The 22,772-nt window shown below is 40.1% G+C and overlaps 1 protein-coding gene across 1 annotated transcript in view; it reads left to right on the forward strand.

Moving 5' to 3' along the window:
- The window catches only part of slit3 (slit homolog 3 (Drosophila)), a 167,328-nt gene that overhangs the window by 98,407 nt on the left and 46,149 nt on the right, over positions 1 to 22,772 (forward strand). The window contains 9 exon segments of the mRNA XM_026917858.3: positions 7,752 to 7,823; positions 11,124 to 11,287; positions 11,833 to 11,977; positions 13,892 to 13,963; positions 15,139 to 15,210; positions 17,452 to 17,523; positions 20,521 to 20,641; positions 20,643 to 20,665; positions 20,994 to 21,157. Of these exon segments, the coding sequence (XP_026773659.1) occupies positions 7,752 to 7,823; positions 11,124 to 11,287; positions 11,833 to 11,977; positions 13,892 to 13,963; positions 15,139 to 15,210; positions 17,452 to 17,523; positions 20,521 to 20,641; positions 20,643 to 20,665; positions 20,994 to 21,157 (905 nt within the window).

The following is a 22,772-nucleotide window of genomic DNA, read 5'->3' on the forward strand; positions in this document are numbered from 1 at the left end:
GAAAATGGTGTCCATGAACCACATTTGCTGTTTTTATCTCCTGGATTAATGCAGTAGTGTGTCTCAGAGGAAGCTTAATGAGTCCTTTCTCTTCCCCCTGCCATGACTGTGCTGTGACGAGGCTAAAGCTAACCTTCCCTAAAGATAGAATGGTGTTAGATGGAATATTAAAGGCTAGTCTTGACCGAAATAGCCTGCACACTGGGGACACGTCTTGCTATAATGTTGTCCATGAAAATCGCTTTTAGGGATCATCTTTGAGCTTACAGATATTTGACAGTTTTATATCATATATATAGACTTTGGTGGTTATAATTTTTGCATGGCCTGGGATATATTCTAATATTTCGATATGATATGGAGGTAATTTGGAAGAGGGACATTAAAATTCAAATTGGTTTGTGTAGCATTTTTAACAATAGACATTGTCAGAAAGCAGCTTTACAGATTTAGATGTAGATTTAGACCTCTAGTGAGGAAGACAGAAGCGACAGTGGCAAGGAAACACTTCCTGAGCTGACGTGAGGAAGAAACCTTAAGAGGAACCAAACTCTTCTGGGTGACACTGGATTGTGAGATTATAAATCATTATAAATAATAACAATGAGCTTACAGCAACGCTAAATACATTTCTTTTCTCAGATATTTAAGTCTCTAAACATATATAGAATATGCTCATTTTCACTGGTGAAGAGGTAAAAAGATAAAAGATGGGGGAAAAAACGCATCAAAGAAATAACCTCCATCTACTGGGTCATGTCAGACGTTCAAAGAGTTTCCTTTGATACCTAAAATCCAAAAGGCCAAACTTTTCAACTTAATACAACCATCATTAGGATCTGTCTGAATGGAGCGCTGCAGCTTTTACCAGGTATTTCATACACATAGGAACAGTTCAAAATGTCCACACCTCCACAGATATAACACCCTTTACAGATGCTAAGCACCCCTGATTAGAAAAGAGTCTTGATCTAGTAGGAGCGCTACGTGTCAAATCCCAGGCCTCTCGTACCGACTGCTTGCGTGTGATTTAACGCCTGCCAAGGCTCACAAAATAAATGATTGGCCCTTTCTGGTGATGAATTGTAATTTCTATTTAACATAACTGCGCTAATGATTGAACTAATGACTTCAAAGCTATCTCAGGCTCCCTCCCCCTGACAGGGCATGCCTTGCATCTCAATGAGCTGGATAAAGTGCTGTGGCCAGCACACTAATGAGTAAAATAGTTCATCTGCAGGGAGGGTGCCTCCGAGAGCCGCAACCTGTGTAACAGACCTATGATCACCCTGAATTTCACATTGTGCTGACTTTTGGGTTTTCAACTAATGATGTCTTTTTGGTTCATCTGTGATAGGACAGGAATATTTAATCTTACACTTCATATATTTTCCATTACACCAAATTTTGAATGTAATTTGTTGGGTACATTTGATGGATTGTAGACATATTGAAAATTCATGATTCCCACAGTATTTCTAAATGACCGTGTTCTCTCTGTGTGAAACTTTTCACTGCAAAAAAAATAATAATAATCATCTGCAGCTCTTGCAACAACAGTCATCCAGTGTGAAAAAAAATCACATTACCAAGGTCATGGTTTGAAAAAACACTCATCGTTTTGAAGTGGGGCTAAATTTATGTTAGTAAATGATCTTTTTTTTTCTTCGTCAAAACCAATTTACACGGCTCTTTGAAAAGCCAAAGAGAATGTTTAATAATGTGAAATATACCGAGCCGAGGCATAGGTCAAGAGCAATGCAATATCTCCCATGAGTTTGCTTTTCAAACAATAACAAGCGTTTAACACTGAAATCATAGACTTCCATTCAAAATATTTATATCTGGTCAACCAGACGTGTTTGCAGAAGGATGGACTTGACACTGAAAGCAAAGCGAGTTCAAGCACTCATGTATGAGATTGATTTATGTTGAAACTGAGACACAAGGAGTGTATTTTATTTCTAGTGCTGTTATTGTACAAGATTGGAATATCCAGACTGTACTGTGATTGTCAGACTGTACTGCTGTGTACGTTTTATAATACTTTCAAGATGTTAAACTGGGTTTTAGAGGTTTACTCTGCAATAAAAAAGGCAGAAACTAATTTTTAATGTACTGGGTGCTTGAGAAAGTGCCCTCAGGTTTCAGATTTGCTTTTGCACAACCACACATGCATGTACACACACACACACACACATGCGCACAGCACTCTGCAGAGCACTGGGACATCTGCATATTTTATAGCCACTTTTGTACAGAAAAAGTCTGGCCCCGAATCAAATGTCAAATCATGTGAATTTTTTCGCCGGGACCGTGTCATTTTTTTATGAGGAGGAAAGTGCAGAGACATTTCTGTGCCATATGCCAAAGGTGACCTTCCCTCGTGCCACGCATTGACGAGAGGCACCAAATTTTCACATTACAGCAAACTTCCCTGTCCTGCCAAATGCTGTCATTTGTCAATGTGCGTGCATTGCATTTTCTTGACAGCTTGGCACAGACCCCCCTGCTGGAACCAGGATGAGGTTATCATGGCAGTCTATGTCTCTACAGCATAAGCAGCCTTGTTCTATAGTGTATCCAATTTAAGTAAGACATTTCTCTCATTTTGATTAAGAAGAGGCACTCTGAACCACAGGTGTAGTGTAATTGTAGTTTAGAGGAGCACTTTCATACACAGTCCATTAGCATTCCATATTATAGCAAGCATGGGAGGGTCTGCTGTCCATCCCAAGCTAAAATCTCAAAGCATTCGCTCTGGGTTGTCTAGGCCAGAGCTTCTCAAACCTTTTGCAACCAGGGACCCATTTAACTGTAAAATAAATTCCACAGACTCCCTTAGCACAGATCTATTACATGAACATTACTATATACAATAATGTTTTGGCTATTTATTGGAGGTTTTTATTCCCTAACTTTACACTGATAGAACTCATTAAGTCCACGTTGACCTTATTTATAGACTACTTGTGTTTGAGCTATTGAGGTCTGTATTAAATGTATTCAATTCAAAGTGTCAGTCAAATAAGCTAATAATTATTTTTAAAAAACTGAATAAATATTACAACTTGGACAATGTTCTTGGGTTGTGATTTCCAGCACTGTAACTAAATTTTTTAAGAAAAATCACAGACCCACTGGCTATTCTTCACGGACCTCTGGGCGTCCCCGGACCCCACTTTTGGGAAACAGGTTTTTGGGTAGCCTGGGAGACCAAAGCTTTGACATTTCTGTCCAACCACAGTTCTGGGGGAAAATGAGTCAGCGTTTGATTGAAGTCTAAATGTATGACGTAAGAAATGTAGCACACGACTTAAGGAGAGGTCACAAAAATAAATAAAACACTTTTTAGAGCAGATTGGTTGGGTTGTTTTGGGTTTTTTCTGCTTTAGAAAAGCCTCCAACTGTGACCTTTTGAAAGCAAGGTCCCAGAGAAGTGGACCTTGGTCTTTTTAAAGTCCCATGCCCTTTTATCCTAATCATTTCAACTCTTACAGCACATGTAAAAAACATTAGTGATGTTCTGCTCGGCTTAATGCCCTCTCTGCTGATAGTTACAGAGTGATGGCCCAACTGTGGTAAAAGGAGAGGGGGCCATCAGATATTCCATGCATCCTTGATTTCCAACTCTAGTTCACCCTCCCATAAGAGAAATCCGTCTTATTTCTGCCATGTCTGATTGAAAGGTTGCCTTTTAGTCAATAGAAGGCTTTATGTGACAGACAACAGGCAGGCGAGTGGCGAGAGCTGGGCCGTGGCTAAATGAGGGAACAGATTAGAAGAGAGGAGGAGGAGGGGAGCTGTCATTAGCTTCCAAACTGCACTTTCCTGTGCAGGAAATTGCCTTGCCACCACGCACGGCCCTGTTGCTTTATCTCTGTTCAGTCTACGCAAAAGCCTGGTTCAGGAAGGGAGCCATGAAATGGTGGCGTCTCAATAGTCGGACCTGCAAGCACAATTAATCAATTGCTCCTGGACACCCGGTGAGAGCAGGAGGAGGGAAATAAAGAGGGAAGAGTTTAGATTTAATCTGTCCTTATTTAAGAAGTAAAGGCCTCATCAAGGACTAGAGAGGCATCTGTCGGAACTATAGGATCTGTTCCTGATCCTCATCTGATCAACGTCCATGCTCTCAGAAGCAGCAGTGTGGATTTTTTTTTTTTTTTTTTTGCAGCCTCTCACAAAATAGGCAATCTACAGTTTCCAAGAGCTAGTCTGGTAGAATTATTTTTTTCTCTATTAATCCAACACTTAAACACAAACCACATGCACAGGATTTTTTATGTCGGATCATGTTTAATTTTTTTCTGTTTTTCCTCCAAGATTTATATGAATTAGTACAACAACATCTGATTGTGGCTTTGTGCTGTAGTTGAAAGGCAAACATTTCCATTCCAGCATGGATTCAGTTATACTTCAGTAAATGATAGGGCCCGGGGCTCTTGAAACAAATTCTGGAGGTATTTGGATGGCATATGTATCCTCCCTTGCCCTAAGTTCACACTAGCAAGTGACAAGTTGCTCGTTTTGCTCATTTGTAGTTGTCTTTGTAGTTCTCTTGCACTTTCCTAAGTTTTTTCTTTAGTGCTGATGAAAAATGGTAGTAGCTATATATCTTCTAAAGCTAACTAGTTAAACATAAATTTATTGTTTAATTTACGTTAATGGCTTGGCTTCATATTAGCTTTGTTGGCAGATTAGAAAAGCAAGCTTGTGCACGCACCAGAGGTAACAATGATCTCTGCCACTTCTTAACAAGCTCTATCGTTATAATGTAATGTCTCAATATAAATTCATTGAGACGTTGTATATGACATGATAAGATTTTTTTCCATTTTTGAACGTCAAACAGTAAATAGAAGCTAAATGCAGTTGTGATTGGGGAACTGAAAAAAATGTCAGACTAAATAAATGATGCTTGTTGCACTGTTGCTCTGTCGCTGAAATCGTGGCTTCGTGTCTTTCACGTACATAGAAAATGAACGGTCTCCTGTTGCTTTGCTGCTCGCTAGTGTGAACTTAGGGTCAGACTCAGGCTGCTGCAGCGATGCTCTCTTTAGAAGCACCAATTCTGGAAATGTCACCTCACACCTCAGGTTTGCCATCAAAGGTGAAGAGGATGGTAATTAGCCTGTTTGGTGATGAGATATTGTAAGAGAGAAGTGGCCAGGTTCCAGGATCATGAGAAACTTTACCTTTCACCACCAGACGGCACGAACAAGGAACAGGTAGCCAAGTCAGACACACACATACAAAAGATAAGCAGAGCACTACTGATGAGCCTCAGATTTTCTCAGCTGTACGAGTGTGTCTCTGTGTCAGCAACAGACAGACAGCTTCTAGTTCTCTCTCTGTGTCCTTTTCTCTCTCTTTCTCTGTCTTCCACAAGCCCCTATTTAACCCGCCATCCTTCACACAACGGCCCCTCTCTTATTTCACTTGCCTTCAAGAGGGACGTACCCAGGGTCCTCTCCAAGCTCCTCTAATGAGGGACTGGAGAAACACTGAGAGCACTTGAGACCTCAGCGTCGGCCTTTCTGGGACTGTGGGAAAGCTTTCTTGACATAGCTGAGAAGAGAAAAAAAGGAGCCAAGAAAGAAAAGGTGTCCCATCGAGACAGTCCCGGTGTCATTGGAAGGCTATGGGATTGAGAGGCTAATAGCTACTCAATCCCATTGACTGCCATGTCAATAGTGCTTTAAATCAAATCATAAAGTTACATTGTTAAGCTTCGCAGCATGTTATTAGTCAGGAGCCGCTATTGATTTTATTCCATTTCAGCTTGAATGCACGTTCTCAGGAGACATCGTGGACTCATTGATTGTTCCCGGTCACAGTTGGGTTTTCACTACAAAAAAAAAAAAAAAAAGATTCATGATCAGCCAGTGGGGAGACACAGAAATTACTCTGTCACTCATATTAATTACACAGAATAAAGATAAAAAAAAAAAAAGAAACATGCCACGTGTGATTTGTGTTCATTTGCCAAGAACCAACGTTTGCACATGACCTTGGTGTTGCTTAAAGCCGCTGTGCCTTCTAACAGAAATGTAATACCTGCTTAGACTCAAGGGGTTATCACTCTCATTATGCCTCAAATGTGCGGTCAAGAGTTAATCTTCTCTAACTCTGGCTACAAGCACAAAATCCATATAGATTATTTTTATGATGGCTTATTATAGCTGGAACTGGGCCAGTTGAAATATAGATGAGTTGGAGAGCACTACCCCTTTTAGCACAAGCTGTTAGGTAGACTTGGAGGGGTTCGGATTGGTTTGTTCCCATATTGCTTTCTGGCTGCATACATCCCTTTGTGCTTTAATTGTATCTCAGCCAAAGCCACAAGAATGTTTTTTTGTGTGTTTTTGCTCCCTCACCTCTGGAAGAACTTGAGCCAGCGATCACAAGTGTTGGTTCTTCCTGCACGGTTTTTCCCCGGCTATGGTTTGGTATTGCAGGTTTTAGCAGGGCGTTCCTCTCTCGGGCTATGCCAGATCTTCCACTGCTCTCAGCCCCGGAGCTGAGCGCTGGCTCCAAGCTTTAGAGGCCTTGAGAAGAAGATTGCGTTCCTCTCCTTGGGAGGAGTGAAGTTTTGGTCAACTTCTCACAAAGGGTGATTCCTCCTCCCTGCGTGTAATATTTTTTGTGGAATAACAATAATTTTCCATGCCATTTAGAAGCTTTTTTCTGTCTTTTCCTCTGTCTTAATAAAGTGTTCCCCTACTGAGCCATGCCAAAATAAATGTCAAGATTGTCATTAAAATTCCACAGGAATGTTTTATTTTGGAGAGATTTGTGTTCTCTTTTTTTTTTTTTTTTTTTTTTTTTTGCAGTTTGTACTTAAAGCCATGCTGTTGTTGGGGATGGGGATTTTCCACTGTTGGAATTACGAGTCCAATGTCAGAAACACAGAAACATATTATCCTGCGGTCATATCCATCTTCCCCTCTCGTTTTAAGGGGAGGTTTAGGTCGAATTAGCTGCTTGTGAGCGAAAAGCGCAAGCTTAGCGGCTCCACTAGCACACATCGCTGGCGTCACCTCAGCGCAGCTCTGTGCCACAGTGCTCCCCTTAACAGACCCGGACTGTAAAACCCTGGCATCATCTCTCCCAATGACCCTTAGATTACAAAGCACAGTCCAACCCCCAAACCCTGACTGAGAAGATGCAGCATTCAGCATTTTCTACAGCAGACAGGAACATTATAGCAGCAGTTGAGAAGACCCAGACCCCGCCGTGTCTTTCTGTGCAGGGTGGGTTTGGGCCCGGTGACTGTGGGATGGCTCGAGTACAAGATTAAGGCAGCTAACTAACGCTAATAAGGAGGGCTGCTGCTCTGGCAGGAAGCACAGAAGCCTGCCGGCCATGTTTACAGCTGCACACGCCGCTGATGATCTCATTTTAAAGCCGATTACACGCTGCCGTGGACACACACCGATCATGCATTATGTGCACCACGACAGTGCTGGGAACAACTAGCACACACAGTGTTCGCATCACACACCAGTGGAGCGAAGGATTACTCCAAATTAGGATGAGATTTTTTTTAGATAATGTCTTCATATTTTAGCCACATAGAACACTCCTAATCCTAATATAGACATAATACAAATCTGTCTTGATGTCTCTGCTGTTCTTTATTTTCAACACCTCACCTCTTTTTATGTAACTAAAACTGTGTGCACACTATCCAGGCTACAGCGGATCAATACAGATGTCTGATCTTTGATCTCTCTTTTGCTTTCTAGCACTCTCAACAACAACAACATCACCCTCATTCCGCTGTCCAGCTTCAACCACATGCCCAAGCTGCGGACTCTGTGAGTACTGGAGTATATTTACATTCACGTTTATTCATTTGCCAGTAGGCTTGTGCGATATACTGATTTTTGCAATTTACCATTTTAAAAATGATGATTTAATCATGGTGGTGATTTAATCATCCAGAACTGATATAGGAAAACAAGTAAAAATAGGCATTTCTACCATGTCGAGTTTAAGAAGAGTAAGGGAGGGTGTAATAATATTATCAGCTGTTCAGTTGGGAACTGCTTGCTGGCAGTGGCAATTAGGAAAATTCAGCATTTTTAGGTGACTCCGCAGTAATGTGCAGTAAACAGTAAAAACATTACACAGTATGTTTTCAATTCAAATTGATTGTCTAATGTTCACATGGTTGACTATTTCACTGTTGATCTGCTACTCAAAATGTTTGAACACGTCTGAGCGCTGACCGGCACAGTAGAGCAAAAAAAAAACAAAAAACAGCTTAATCAATCACATTTATCATCATTAATATAAATTGTAAATTGTTCAATTTGTCACTTTTTTCTCAGTACTTAATATTTTTAGGTCAATATTTCCATGCAGCACTGGTTAATATCGGAGAGTTCAAAACAACTATGCAAATCATTCCAGGGCCATATGGGGCTCATCTCGCATTGTATTGGGGAAAAAGACTGGTGTATTGGTGTATTTTTGAGCAATATCTCGTACTAGGGTACTAGTGTAAATTGCTGATGTTGGCAGGTCTGGCAATACAACATAAATAATAATAATAATAATAATAATAATAATAATAATAGGGATGATTAAACCATTATATTGCACAAGCCTATTTTCTAGACACTTTTATAAAAATGAGCTGAGCAGTTAAGGGTTAATAGTCTTCCTTGAGGGCCCCTTAGTGACTCTCTAGCAGTCCTAGGATTTGAACTCCCAACTTTTTTGATGACTAGAACTAGACAGAATCTTAACCATCATCACTTGCTTAGGACTTCGTGATTATTGTGTAAGCTTTCTGCCAATAGTGTCTTCCTAAAACGCGTCACAGATATAATACAGATCTTTGTGGTATACCTATAAAACCCCACACACACACATATATTTAAACAAACTTAAATTAAATCCCAAAGTCTTCCTTGTGAGCTCTGAGGTTTGGTGCTCAGTGGGGAACCCAAGCTCGTCTCCGGGACTTTGGTAATTCTCAGACGTCTGTTTGTGCAGGCGTCGTTGTGTTCACTGCATTGGGTAAGATGGCTCTGGTACAAACCCATGTCACTACACCACTTTTGTGCTGTCGGATTTAACCCGCAATCGATGCAAATAATTCCGCCGCGAGCAAACCACGCCTGGATGGATCCCATCTGTGCCCACGTCTGTGTATTAGAATGGGATGAGGGTGGCTTTTCTTATGATTTGCATGCAGTGGAGAATAAGGGTTCAGGAGAGACATAAATAAGTGAGGATGTCAGTGGTAAACATTAGTTGTGCTCTGCGTTTTTGGGGGCACAGACAGTCTGAGCCCCTGAACCCCAAAGACCAAGGCGCTGTGTGGGCCAGTAGGAGACTGGAACCTTGCCGCAGCTCTCTGGAAGCCTTGGTTTTCTATTCCTTAGAGCATTTATGCAGGGCTGTATGGCTCCAAAGCCACCGCATGGTCCTGTCTCAAACAGCCTCCTCTGCATTCATCCAGTCAGTCTGGCCACGATCCCATCTGTCAAGAAGGCTGACAGACTCGCCCCCTCGTGTGGGGGGATCGAATTTGCTGACGCTCTGCTCCCTCGGCTGTATTGAATTATCAGCAGCGAGGCCGTCCCTGCTACCCAGTACCCTCATATTGAATTTTCATCCTTTAATAGCCCTACAATCTCAGTATTGAATTTGTTTGCTCGTAAAAACAACTTATTAAATCAAATGTTTAGAGAAGACTCTAATCCCTTTAGTAGGATTGGGGGGATGGCACCAGGTCTCTGATGAAATAGTTTGGCTTAACTCAACCCCACCTCCCCTTCCCTACTACCACCCATTTTGTCCTCTCCTCCCCTGTTCCTTACTCCCTCTCTTAGTGCTGCAACCATTCAATTAGATCAAATGATATCACCCCATGGCGCTCGCCATTCAATAACTCAGCCAAATAAAAAGAGTGAGAAGACTCCCGTGGCTAGATGAGTACTCATTTTCTGGGGAGGCCGGTCAATAGGCTAGGTGCACTGAGCTGCTCTTTTGTGCACGCTCAGAAGATACACCCCATACATACCTCAGACAACTGGGATTCGTGCCCTGTGTGCCCTCCATTTCTGTAATCCTGCTCATCCGTAATTAATCCGCAACAACAGGAAGCTGTAAACTAGATTTATAATGGGAAAGGCTCTTGTCCCTATGGTTATCCTCAATGGGAAAATTTCTGACCCCTCCAAAGAAAGATTTTACCTTATTATTCCATTTGCAGGCTTTTGTCAAGGATACAGCCGTCCTCTTTTGATTTGCTGACGCCACTCTTTCTGCAGCTCTTGTCCCCCTCTGTGCCGTGTAATGGCCCGTAGAGGTAGATATTAAGATAGTTGGTTGCATTGGGACACCGCCATATTGGTGGAGACCTTGACGAAATGACACTGCTGGCAAAAGGGAGCTATTTCATCCATGATCTTGTGTCATGGCCAGAAATATTGTGAATCACGAAAGACTCATTGGATTACGCAAGTACTTCAAATGTATTTTTGATATGTAGAGTGGTAAAGGAAATTGCCAGGACTCGCCAATCCGTTAACGCAGCAGAAATTATTTGCTTTGATTTTGGGACTTCTCCTCAAATTACGTTCCAGATTGTGTTTGATGGTGCTATGTCATATTTTCTTTGGCTGAATCTGTTTCTTTGTGAATAGAATGATGTGAAGACATTCCAGCGCAAATTAAAATGCAGCCCTCGGTATCTCCGTTCAGCATTAGCGAACTCTATTCCAGTCATTACATACTGCTCAGTGATCGCTCATTTACCAGGCAGACGGCCCCAGAAAATAAGAATCTCTACTGAGGCGTTTCACATTGATGTGTGTCCCTGTCTTTATTTCATTTATACTCTGTCTCACTCTCCCTTTAATTCTTGCTCCCTCTCTCTATTCCCTCTCCTCTCCTTTGCCCTCAGAATCTCTCCACACCTTCTTCTCCCCATCTCTATTTCTTTATCTATTTCTCTTTATTTTGCTTCTCTACATCTCAAGACTCTTAACCCTCCAATGCTCAGTTGTATCTTGCCTCAATTGTAAGTCACTTTGAATAAAAGCGTCGACCAAATGAGGGGGAAAAAATGAGTAAATCTCTGTCTATCTACGTATCTCTAGCCGTCTGCACTCTAACAACCTGCACTGTGACTGCCACCTGTCATGGCTCTCTGATTGGCTGCGGCAGAGGCGGGGCCTGGCCCCCTTCACCCAATGCATGTCCCCCACCCACATGAGAGGCCTCAACGTCCCTGATGTGCAGAAACGAGAATTCGTTTGTACAGGTGCGAGACACACACACATCATTTGTCACAAATGAAAGCTGTGGTTTAGTCAATAATCTTTCCATTCTCTGAAAATACTGCTTATCTTGCACCATCACGAAATGTACATTAAATGATGCATAATGTGCGGTCATTAGCCTGTATAATGTAAGCAAATATGTCTTTGTTTTCTTACAATGTTCTATGCTTTCTAATAGACCTCATTGTTTAATTGGTGAAAATATTCCCATCCAGGCCTTGTTAATTAAGCCCCTCTGCCTCCCCTTTCTCATTAATCAACTGAGGAATACACTCCAACAACTAAGCAGGAATAATTAAGCAGCAAGGAAAGACAATAAAGCACCAGAGGCTGTGTGTGTTGCGATTGTGTTGCTTTATTAAGTGCAGTAAAGAACTTTTTGCACACATATCATGTTGATTTGCCTTTGGTATTTACACAATTTCCATTATGAAACTATATCTCCATGTTCGATATTTCTTGTGTTTTTCTTGCATTTTATCAATGAATAAGATCTTTCTCTCTCCTGCCGATTTTATGTTTCCAGGCCCTACTCAGTCAGAGCCGAGGTCTTGTGCTCCCCAAGCGTCCATCTGTCCTGCCAGCTGCACCTGCAACAACAACATCGTGGACTGCAGGAGAAAAGGCCTTACTGAAATCCCAGCCAATCTGCCTGAGGGCATCGTAGAAATGTGAGTCTTCCCGCCCATCATATCAGACACGCACACCGCTCGCCACTCACCCTCCATTTCTCTCTCTCTCTCGCTCACACTCTCTCTCTCAGCCTTTATCTGTCTTCTTCCTTTCTTATCTCTCTCACACTCCCTCGTTCTGCTCTTATTCTTTCTCTCCTTTTTCTCCCTCGTTCTCTATCTCCACTGTAGTAAACACATAAAGTCACTGTGATAATAGCCGGGTTCAGTTCTCGTCTCCTCCTGTCGTGTAGCGAAGGCCATTAGCGCTGCACTTCACAACCTCATTAGCAGGAGCGTCAGAACTCTGCCTGAGCTGCGGCTTCCTCCGGCTCGAGCTACTCAGGGTTCTTCACATTTTCCTCCGGAGTTCAGGACAATTATGCACGCAGCCAAAGAGCTGGAGTCAGGCAAATGAGATCGCTCCTGGACCCTATTCTAATCAGCAGCCCTGCAGTGGTGTTAACTCAATCACTCACACACAGACACACACAGAGACCTATCCACTATACTATTATCATATACGTATGGATTTACATATACGTATGTTTCAGATACATTTTAGCTTTTTTCCACACTGTGAATTGTCAGTAATATGGTTGATTTTAGAGCACCTTGAACGCACAGCAGGCTTCCTGTTCACTACATAGGGGACAATGTAATGGCGTTGTGTAGCGTACATATAGCTGTAGACTTCAGTAAGTTGAACTTGTTGAACACTCTTAACGACTTACATATAAATCTAACTTTTATGATTGATTTCTTTCATAGTCAATTAGAAAATTAGAACAGCTCAAATAAAGTACACCATAAGTGAAGTCCATTTATTCAAGGCCCTTTTTCCAAAAGGTTTTGGAAATATGTTTCAAATGACTTGCATTAGGCGACTAAAAGTAGAATGTGACCTTATATATTCAAATGCAGATTTTTGCTTTTGAATATGTAAACATTTAGGAAAACTCTAATTGTATTTAAATAGTATATTTAATCAGATAGCCCTTGTGGTTACACACATTCAGCAGTAGTGAGGGCAGTGTGTAAGCATGTGTGTGTGTGTGTGTCTGTGTGCTGATTGGATTCCCACTGGCTTTGCAGTGTCTCAGCCTGTGTATTTGATATACATATTGATCGTACGGCTCTTGTTTGCACCAAAGGACAGATGCGTAATTGCCCTGATATGTACCGTTCCTCGTCCTGCACTTTCTGCCAATAGCATATGACCTTTGTGTAACAAACGGTTGCACTAGGCTGGATACATTACTCAAGCAGTGCCCCTGGCCAGAAACAAATAGCACTAATTGAATGATGTACAGGCCGAACGTTGCTGGGCTTTGGGCTCATTTTGACCGAGCCATGTTTGCTGTGGCAGCTGCCAGGACTGAATCATGGAGCGTGCCAGAGGAGATTGAAAACTCAAACCCATTTCCTCTCAATCTGCACCAGTCTCTCGATCTGCATCAAATGGCTGGATGGCTCACTCAGTAATTCACCTGTAGGAGCTTTAACTGCCAGCCTGAGCTCATCCATACTAAAATGAGCCAGGAGTGTGTTTGTGTTAAAACAAGCTATAAGTATGCATGCAGGCATTTGTATAGTGGCAAGGATGGATTAGTTTGTGGGGGGGGGAAGATACCTTATGCAGACTAATGACTCTGCCTTTAACTTCTATCAGGAGTTGCAGAACTCCATGTCTTTTGTGGAACACATCACAACACACATACACAATACAATACAATACACACAGGCCTAAATGCACATGCTAAATGCACAAAAAGTTTCTCAACTAACAGACATTAGATAAAAAAATTCTAAGACTAAAAAGATGTATATCCGGATAACACTATATTCTGCTGTGTAAACAATGTTATACATGTAACCTGTTATTTTATTTATTTATTTATTTATTTTTTCCAGTCGCCTAGAACAAAACCTGATTAAGAGCATTCCACCTGGGGCCTTCTCTCCATATAAGAAGCTGAAAAGAATGTGAGTATTAGCCTCCTTTGCAGAGAGACAGATCCCGAGAGGGCCATTTACAGCAACCTATGCATAGTAGTGCTGTAAACACAATGTTTATGTGTCATTCCTTTTCCTAGCCACATCAGCATTTTTACCCATTGCACGGTTGCACGATTTCCAATAACCTTGAGTAGGCTGTTGCTTTGTTGTGTATGTAATTTGGCTACAATCTCATTTTTTTTAGGCGTCTATGTAATGCATTGACCTGCCACTTCTATTTACACTGCAGTTGACAGTAAGACTGCAAAATGTGATTGTAAATAACAATTAAAGTCATATTCTGAAAAAAAAAATATATATACAAAAAAAATTTGTAAAAAAAAAATTATATATATATATATATATATATATATATATATATATATATATATATATATATATATATATAGATAGATAGATAGATATAGATATAGATATATGACAATCCTTTGTTTATATCCTTTGTATTTGGAATAGATCGTATTTGGAATGTATAAGGAATAGATCACTTCAGGTCATGCTGTTATAGGAAAATAATGAACAAAGGGGTGATGTGATGTCCTAAGCTGTTTTGTTCCTCTTATGCCACAGAAATTTGCCAATAATAGCAATTATTTTATTTATTAAAGAACGTCATACTCTTTAACCCTATATAATTACATTTAATTTTGTGGAATGAATGAAACAAGTTAGTTCCTGTTTCTCACTTACATTACAGCAGCTAGAAGTATTAGTCTCTCTTTTTCTCTCTGTTGTTAATCAAACAAAAAAATGTTTTCATGCTGACATGACATTATCACTGCTGTTGCAGGAAATTAATTAACACCTTATAACCAATCAGATTCGAGAATTTAGCAGTGTTGTGATATAAACTGAATTAATTTTGCACTTTGACATTATATTAATTTCCTCCTAAATGTCATTTTTTTAGACTGCAGTAAGTGTGGAATTATACTGTATCATCATACATATTAATAATGCATATTATTGCTAATAAAAGCAAACTTCAGCAGTGGAACGAGGGGAATGTTTGAGTGATGTTTAAATGCCATTCCCTTTCTTAGTGTGTTTGTGTTTTAACATGCTTTTGGTGAGAGACATCTCTATTTTTTTAGCCGCAGGCATGTGTTTTAACATCTCTGTTTCCTGTCTGCTTTTTTCAGAGATCTGAGCAAGAATCAGATTTCAGACATTGCTGATGACGCCTTCAGCGGCCTCCGCTCCCTCACCTCACTGTAAGTATTTTGGCATAAATGCACACGCGCACACACACATACCCGCATAAACAAATGCACTGACATGCTCACAGGCATGTTTCAGATTCCTTCGCATTTTGTGCATTTTTTGCATCAGTTAATAACTGGCGCAGAGAGTCTTTGTAAAAGCTGACATTGATGAGACAGCTGTCAAATAAAGGAAATAAATCAGCATGTAGGGCAACTGATTGTGTGTGTGTGTGTGTGTGTGTGTATATGCATGTGCACGGACGCTGACATCTGCCATGGTGTGAACACAAGAGACGGCTCCCATTTACATCACCTGAACAAGACCAAAAAAGACACGAGCCTCATCCTGTGCATATTAATTTCGTTAGATCCCTCTCTGTGAGCTCAGCCCTAGCAGCTGGAGCCATGACAGGCCTCAGTCTTTCAGCACTCACTTATTTCCTGTGCTGCAATTAAAGATCTACTCACTTACACGGGCTATATTTACATTTAAGGATTTCTGTAACCCTGAATTCATTTAGATTGTAGGTTCAGAATGAACTGTTTATAGTATGCACCCTGTAAAGTTTCAGGAAAGGAGGGGGAAAAAAGAATATTTCTTTCTAGAAATAAATGGATGAAATAAGCAATAGTATCTGCCAGTAGAATAAAACAATTTCAAGCTTGAAAGCAGTAATATAAGCTTGAAAATGTTATAGGTTTATAGGTTTATAGGTTTCATCATAATTTCAATGAAAAATATTGTGACATTGTTACAAAGCAGTTTTATAGAATACAGATGTTGATAAAGATCCATAATGAGCAATCCAGAGGTGATGGAGGCAAAAAAAAAAGTACCGGACAGTGGGATTATAAATCATCACTCTGTATACTATAAAGTCAAACTAAACTAAATGTGTTAAAATGATGTTCAGTCTGATCAGACTGTTAATAAAAGTTCTGCAGTGAGCACAGGGAAGTCTTTATGATTACAGCAGCAATTCTTGGGTATGAATTTACAGTACCCACATGAGATTATCCACTGAAGCAAGGGTGACACACGCCGAATACAAAATGTACTGAGTGATAAGAAGAAGTTGTGTGCCTCATTCTGGTGTGTTTGTGTGTGTGTGTGTGTGTGTGTGTGTATATATATATATATATATATATATATATATATATATATATATATATATATATATATATATATAATGGTAATATTGTAATATTACTTGAATGCCCAATCCACCTCTATCCAAACAAACTGTGCAATACTTTAAAACTTTGTTTTTCCTCTCAGGACAACTTTTTTGTACCCAGTTTGTTTCGTACGTATGCATGTGTATGAAAATATTCCAATTGTGAATGTTAATCATTTAAATTTATTACTTGTCACAGTGTATAAGATGATCCTGATAAAAATCTTGATCAAATATATTAATAACACATCCTCTAATGCTAGACCTGTGATTAAAGAAAATGACTACTTTCTGCTTAATCAATCAGTGCAATCTGGGCTCATCCATTAGCATTGCTAAATCACTGTACATAGTGCCAGGCGTTTAGACTGATAACAGTATATTAATAAATAATGTGAGTAATTTTCTGTATTTTTGTCACCAATGCCATATTTTTTGTAGCTGTTCCTGGATTTTTCCTGAATCCTATGCCATCCTCGTATTTTGGCTTTTAGACGGGTGTCGTAGCAGCACTCTGAGATTTTAATAAAAAAATTTCTGACACTGCCAGAACATTAGTGGTCACATTATGCATTCTAAGACCTCCAGTCTCAACTCACAGCCAAAGAATTCTTTTACAATATCTAATTTTTTTGTCTGTAGCAACAAATCTGGCCAAAAAAAATCTTACAGCAGTGAAAGGCTGTCTTAATCCATTTCAAGTATTTAGATGGTGATTATTCTTCTATTTAACAGAATATTTAAAAATATTATCATTTTTAATACATTCATTGAATAGATATTTCATTCACATTGACCTTAATCATTTTATTCTATTCCATTTTAACTGCATACATGAAGGTTTTTTTTTTCTTGGATTGTTAGTTAATTATTAGGCTGCAAGATTTAAAAAAAAAAAGAAAAAAAAAAAGAGATCTAACACATGAAGTGGAATAAGTGTATACCGTCACTGTTAGGAATGTAGTGTGAAGTGGAGAGAAAAGTATGTCATGTAGGATGTGGATTAGGCACACAGGCCTCATGCTGAGGTGATTTACAGAGCTTTCTTTGCTTTGTTTCTGTGCGTGTACAGGGTGCTGTATGGGAACAAAATTGCTGAGATCCCCAAAGGCTTGTTTGATGGCCTTGTCTCCCTGCAACTGCTGTAAGTACTGTTTCCATCCTATCTGCAACCAGTAGCAACAGGATAGTGTGTGTGTGTGTGTGTGTGTGTGTGTGAGGAAGTGAGGAAGAGCTATTTCATTTCCCCAGCTCCCCTCATAAAAAGAGCTCAAGCAAAAAGAACAAAAAGAGCATCTTGAAGCCCGAAAACCTTTTCCAACTCTCAAATGGACCGTTTGGACGACTTTTTAGAGGAAGACGCATCAATATTTCTTCTCCTCTGCAGGAGTGTACCTAACATCATTAGCATTTAAATTGGACTTGATTACAAAGCATATCTCTCACACCTAGTCCTATTGATGTAGACACAGAAACATTGCTCAAACATGATGCCTGTGTTTAGTGGTCTAATTTGAGGAAATCTGTGTGCTTTAATGACCTTGTTTGAGCTGCCTGTCACAATTTGTGCTGATGGGGGTAGCCTGGCTGTTTCCTTGCTTGTGCATCACTGGATTGTGCCTAGCAATTACACGTCAGCAAGTTATTATCAGCCGAGTACATGTCGATTCCAGCAGTGCTGCCCTGCACTTTCTACTCTTTGCCTTGTTAGCTGCCCTAATGAGTCAAATTACCTGTGTTTTTGCAATTTACATTTTTCTCCCCCTAATGCACTGTTTCTCAAAATGCTCCTCAGAGACCCACATTTCTGCTTTCTCACAACTCCCAACACACCTGTACACCAAGGGTTGTAGTCACAAAAAACCTTATTTTACCTCGGAGAGTTGTCTAAGTGAACGTAAACGTTCCTGAGCAATTCTTTCTACAGCAACTTTTACCAAAGAATAGGGGGGAAATAATCTAAGAGTAATATCAGGGTTGCCCTATTGCTCTGGGGATGGTGGAATAAATGAACATTTGTTAATAAATCCCAATTCACCTTGCTATATTAAAATTAAAAAAATATATAGAAAGGAAATGGCTGCATTAAAACACGTCTAAGGAGATACTTGTTAAATATGAATATACTGTGCGTGTGGTACATTAAATTAAACACGAAGGTGTGTACTGCTATAGGAAAATAATCAGTGACGGCCTAGTGTGATGTGAAGTTAATCATTTTTACAATAGCGTTTTGTTTCATTTAGAGCACAGCAATTGACCATAGATTTTTTTTTTACTATTTAAAGAATGATACACCATACTTCTTATCCATTTATAGTTACATTTAATGTTGTAGAAAATCTGTAAAACCAGTTAGTTCCTGTTACTACTTATGTTACAGCAGCTATAAAGATTCATTCATTCCCACACCAGCCTCTCTCTTTTCTTTCTGTCTCCATACAGAAAGCTGCTCCATATCAATGATTATATGTTGTTTAGACAAAAAACAGCACTTTTTAAAACTGGGTTAGGTTATATGGAGCGTTCGGAATACAAGTCCTTGTGAATTAGCTGTTACTATAGAAACATTAGCATGTTAGAACGAACAGATTATTAGAATAGAAACTAAATAAAAATGAATAGAAACCTCTGATTTGCATATTTCGAGTTCATCTGTGATGCTTATCTGCTTTTTAATTGTGGTGGAGAAAAGCAAAGAAAAAGAGTTGTCAAAAACTTAATATCTTGATATTTTTATTAGTTGAGGTGTCTGCATTTACAATCATTATAGTAGAGACTATACATTTTACAAAAAACTTGTCAAAAAAAGTCCTTTAAACAATTGTATTAACTCGATTGTGATGTAGACTGCTGCAAGCAGTCATTTTATAATTTTCTGTGACCTAGTTGTAGTTGTATTGCAGGTTTATGAGATTCTTTTAGACTTTTGCAAATTTGAGTGTAGGTGTTCAGTGTTCTTGAATGAAGTGTATTCGGAGCATAGAGCACAAATATGGAGTGTTTTGGCATCTCTAAGGTGCTACTTGGAAAACACTGCTCTAATAAATTTAATTTGCACTAAGTGCCCATCCAAAGGGAACACCTTGCACCATTCCTAAAAAATTGTACCTGAAGTGTTTGGTTGATGTTTTTGTCTCGCCTTGTTGTGAATAGGGTTTCCTTGTTTTCTTCTTTTTTGAAATCCCCACACCTAATTAGCTCCCCCAGTGAGCAGGCTAACGATGCATGAATTCACTGTGAGACAAAGCCTCATTAGAATGGCTTTCAGTAATTAAACACAGGCCCCGTGCTAGTAGATTGTCAGGCAGTCTAAGTAAGAGAGTCATAGAATACAGGGAAAAAGCAGGTGGAAGACCAGGGCATCTGGACATAACCTAGAAAAAAAATGCAAATGTGCATCTGGTTTTACTAAAGAAGCTAAAAGCATAGATCTGAGTGTATTAAGCTAGATTTTCAGTTAGCTAAGTGACCGTGAAATCAAATGTGTATTGTGTATATATTGTGAATGCCTTCCAGTAAATTGTATTTCTGCTGCACTGTGGAAATCTGGGTGAAGCAAAATGTAGCCTGTGATTTTTCCATTCTGGTTTACAGAAATAACTTCTTAAGCTATTTGTGATACTGCGCTCCTCTGTACAGTTTGGCATGCCAGCGCAGTGGCATCATGAATTTACAGCATCTCAGACTCTGCTGGCAGCTCTAGGACATAAAAGCACTCAGAGCAAGGCACACTTTGTGCTCAGCCCTGAAAAGAATAAAAAGTATGTGTCCTTTAAGTTGTCAAAGATTTTTGGTGGTGTTGCCAGGAAAATGGGCCTTAGAGGTGCTAAGCTGGCTGCTTTATTCACACTTTTATTCAGGCTCTCTGTCTAATGTCTAGATCTGGACCTCAAAAGCACCTCACAAGCACCTCACAGCCCCTTTACTTAAATTCCCACAATACAACACATCCATTCTAAACAGCGTGGCTGTGAACTTCAATATATAACACAACTCAAAGCTCTGGCCTAATCTAAAGGCTGAATAGTAAATTTGATCGATGACAAATGGACTCTGGTGTGTATTATGTTAGTGTTTTGTGTACTCCGAATCACCGCAGCTCTGACTGAAGGATGAAATGTCTTTTTTGTCCACTAAGGCTGCTTAACGCCAACAAGATCAACTGCCTGAGGGTGAACACGTTCAAAGACCTGCAGAGTCTCAATCTGCTCTCTCTCTATGACAACAAGCTGCAGACCATCAGCAAAGGACTGTTCACCCCCGCTGCGCTCCATCAAGACCCTGTACGTCACACACACACACAAATGCCTCAGTCCACTTCAGTAGCACACTCTAGTCTCTAAGCAACCATTGCTGATCAGACTTTACATACATGTATCACACACTCTAATCACTTAATTTTCCTTTAATCAGGAAAGTTAGCTGATAATGGAGTGACAAAATAACTAAGCTATTAATACCCCCAAACATTTTCATATTGAAATATTAGAACATTTAGTGGGACAAAAAAATTTATTTTGTGTTCAGTATAATGTTTTTAATTCTTCTCTTTCCCCCTTTCCTCTTCCTCTGTGCTACATCTTTTTCTTCTCACACCCTTTACCTCCTCAGACATCTTGCTCAGAACCCCTTCATGTGTGACTGCCACCTGAAGTGGCTGGCTGACTACCTGTTTGACAACCCCATCGAGACAAGCGGGGCGCGCTGCAGCCACCCGCGCCGCCTCGCCAACAAGCGCATCAGTCAGATCAAGGGCAAGAAGTTCCGCTGCACAGGTAGACTTATCACGCTCTCTCTCCCTCTCTCTCTCACACACACACACATACACACATGCAAAGGACTCGTAGGGTCCACTGATTCACACTTGTGAGTTCAAGGACAAGATCAGAGGTTTGGCAGATTACTTCAGCAATGTGGACATGCCAGCCAACAGTATCACCTAAAATTAAATCTTCCCAGGCCATCAATGGAGACATGCTTAGACATGTTGGTTAGAGCCATAAATATACATATAAGAGACCTAGATACCAGACATAGTGTGGACTACTGACAGTAGAAGTAAGAGTTCCCCATAGGCGTTTAGGTTTTAAGAGTTTTAAGGGAGTTTTAAGGGTCTAATAATCTAATCTAACAAGCTATTATAACGTAGCAAAAACTGTCATGTTAGCTGCCCTTTGCAATATGATGGAAGGGTAAAGATTAGTAACAAGTCAAGTTTCGAAATTAGTTTCTGAAACCCCTACTTGTAATTACAGCTTGAAGGGATGTTCATTTAGGTCAGGAAGTCCTATTTACAATAATTCTGTTTCTGACTAAAATACTGCTTTTGATTACACAGCATAATAGTTTTGCAACATTAATTAAGTTAGCAAGGTATCTGTCAGGATAAATAGCTAATATGTTAGCAAGCTAGCTAACATTAGCTGTATGATTTTATCATGTAATCAAAAGTAGCAAGCAAGCTAGCTAACAGTAGCTAAATGCTTTCTTTGTGTAATTAACGCTAGGTACCAAGCTTGCTAGCAAGTTAGCTAATGTTAGATAAACAGTTAATTAAGTGTTTAGACTCATGACTTTTTCTCCTAGCACAACTGAGATGCCTTCATATATATAGTCTAATCTATCAAGCTAACATAGCTAGCTTATATCAGCGGTGAAAATTGGTTTGCTAACTTAGCTAATGATTCTTTGAAACAAGCTAACATCAGGTACTCTCGTAACCAACAGAAAAAAGCAATAGAATGAATGTTTTACATAGATGTTTATACATGAAACTTGAAATGTGTGATGCACCACAGCATTTTTGTTATATTTGCATCATTTAGAAAAATTTGTTTGAAATCACAGAGAGGGGGACCTAGAAAGGCTGCTAGGTGGCTTCATGTAGGTGACTGCCAGGATTCTGCATGCATTGTGTGTCTGTATATGTGTGAGTGAATGTGTGTCTTTTCCCTGGAGAGGGAGCTGTGTGGCATCCTCAGGCCTGGAGCAGTTCTACATACACACTGCCAGGCTTCAGAGTGCTCATGGGACATCACCAGGATACACGGTAGAAAAGAAAACCGTCAGAATGCATTTTTGAAGGTTCATCAAGATCTGTGGGACATTGCAGTCATGAAAATGGCCATGAAAGTGAACCACCCCGTCGATTGTAGCGAGTGTAGTGTGTGTGCTCGATGCTGTGCGCAACTGCCGCTTGCTTTGATATTAACCCCAGGATTTCCCCTAATTACAGCTCTGCCTGTGTCCCTATAGCAGCACAGTAACAAGCACAGTGGGAGAGCCAACACATACTCAGAGCCAAGGGTTTGTGCACGAACCGTGTGTGTGTGTGGGTGGGTGTGTGTACACAGCAGCAAAGGGCTTCGCTGCACTCCTTTTTGTCCTGTG

The sequence above is a fragment of the Pangasianodon hypophthalmus genome, chromosome 7, assembly GCF_027358585.1.
Source record: "Pangasianodon hypophthalmus isolate fPanHyp1 chromosome 7, fPanHyp1.pri, whole genome shotgun sequence".
In the NCBI taxonomy this organism is placed as follows: Eukaryota; Metazoa; Chordata; class Actinopteri; order Siluriformes; family Pangasiidae; genus Pangasianodon; species Pangasianodon hypophthalmus.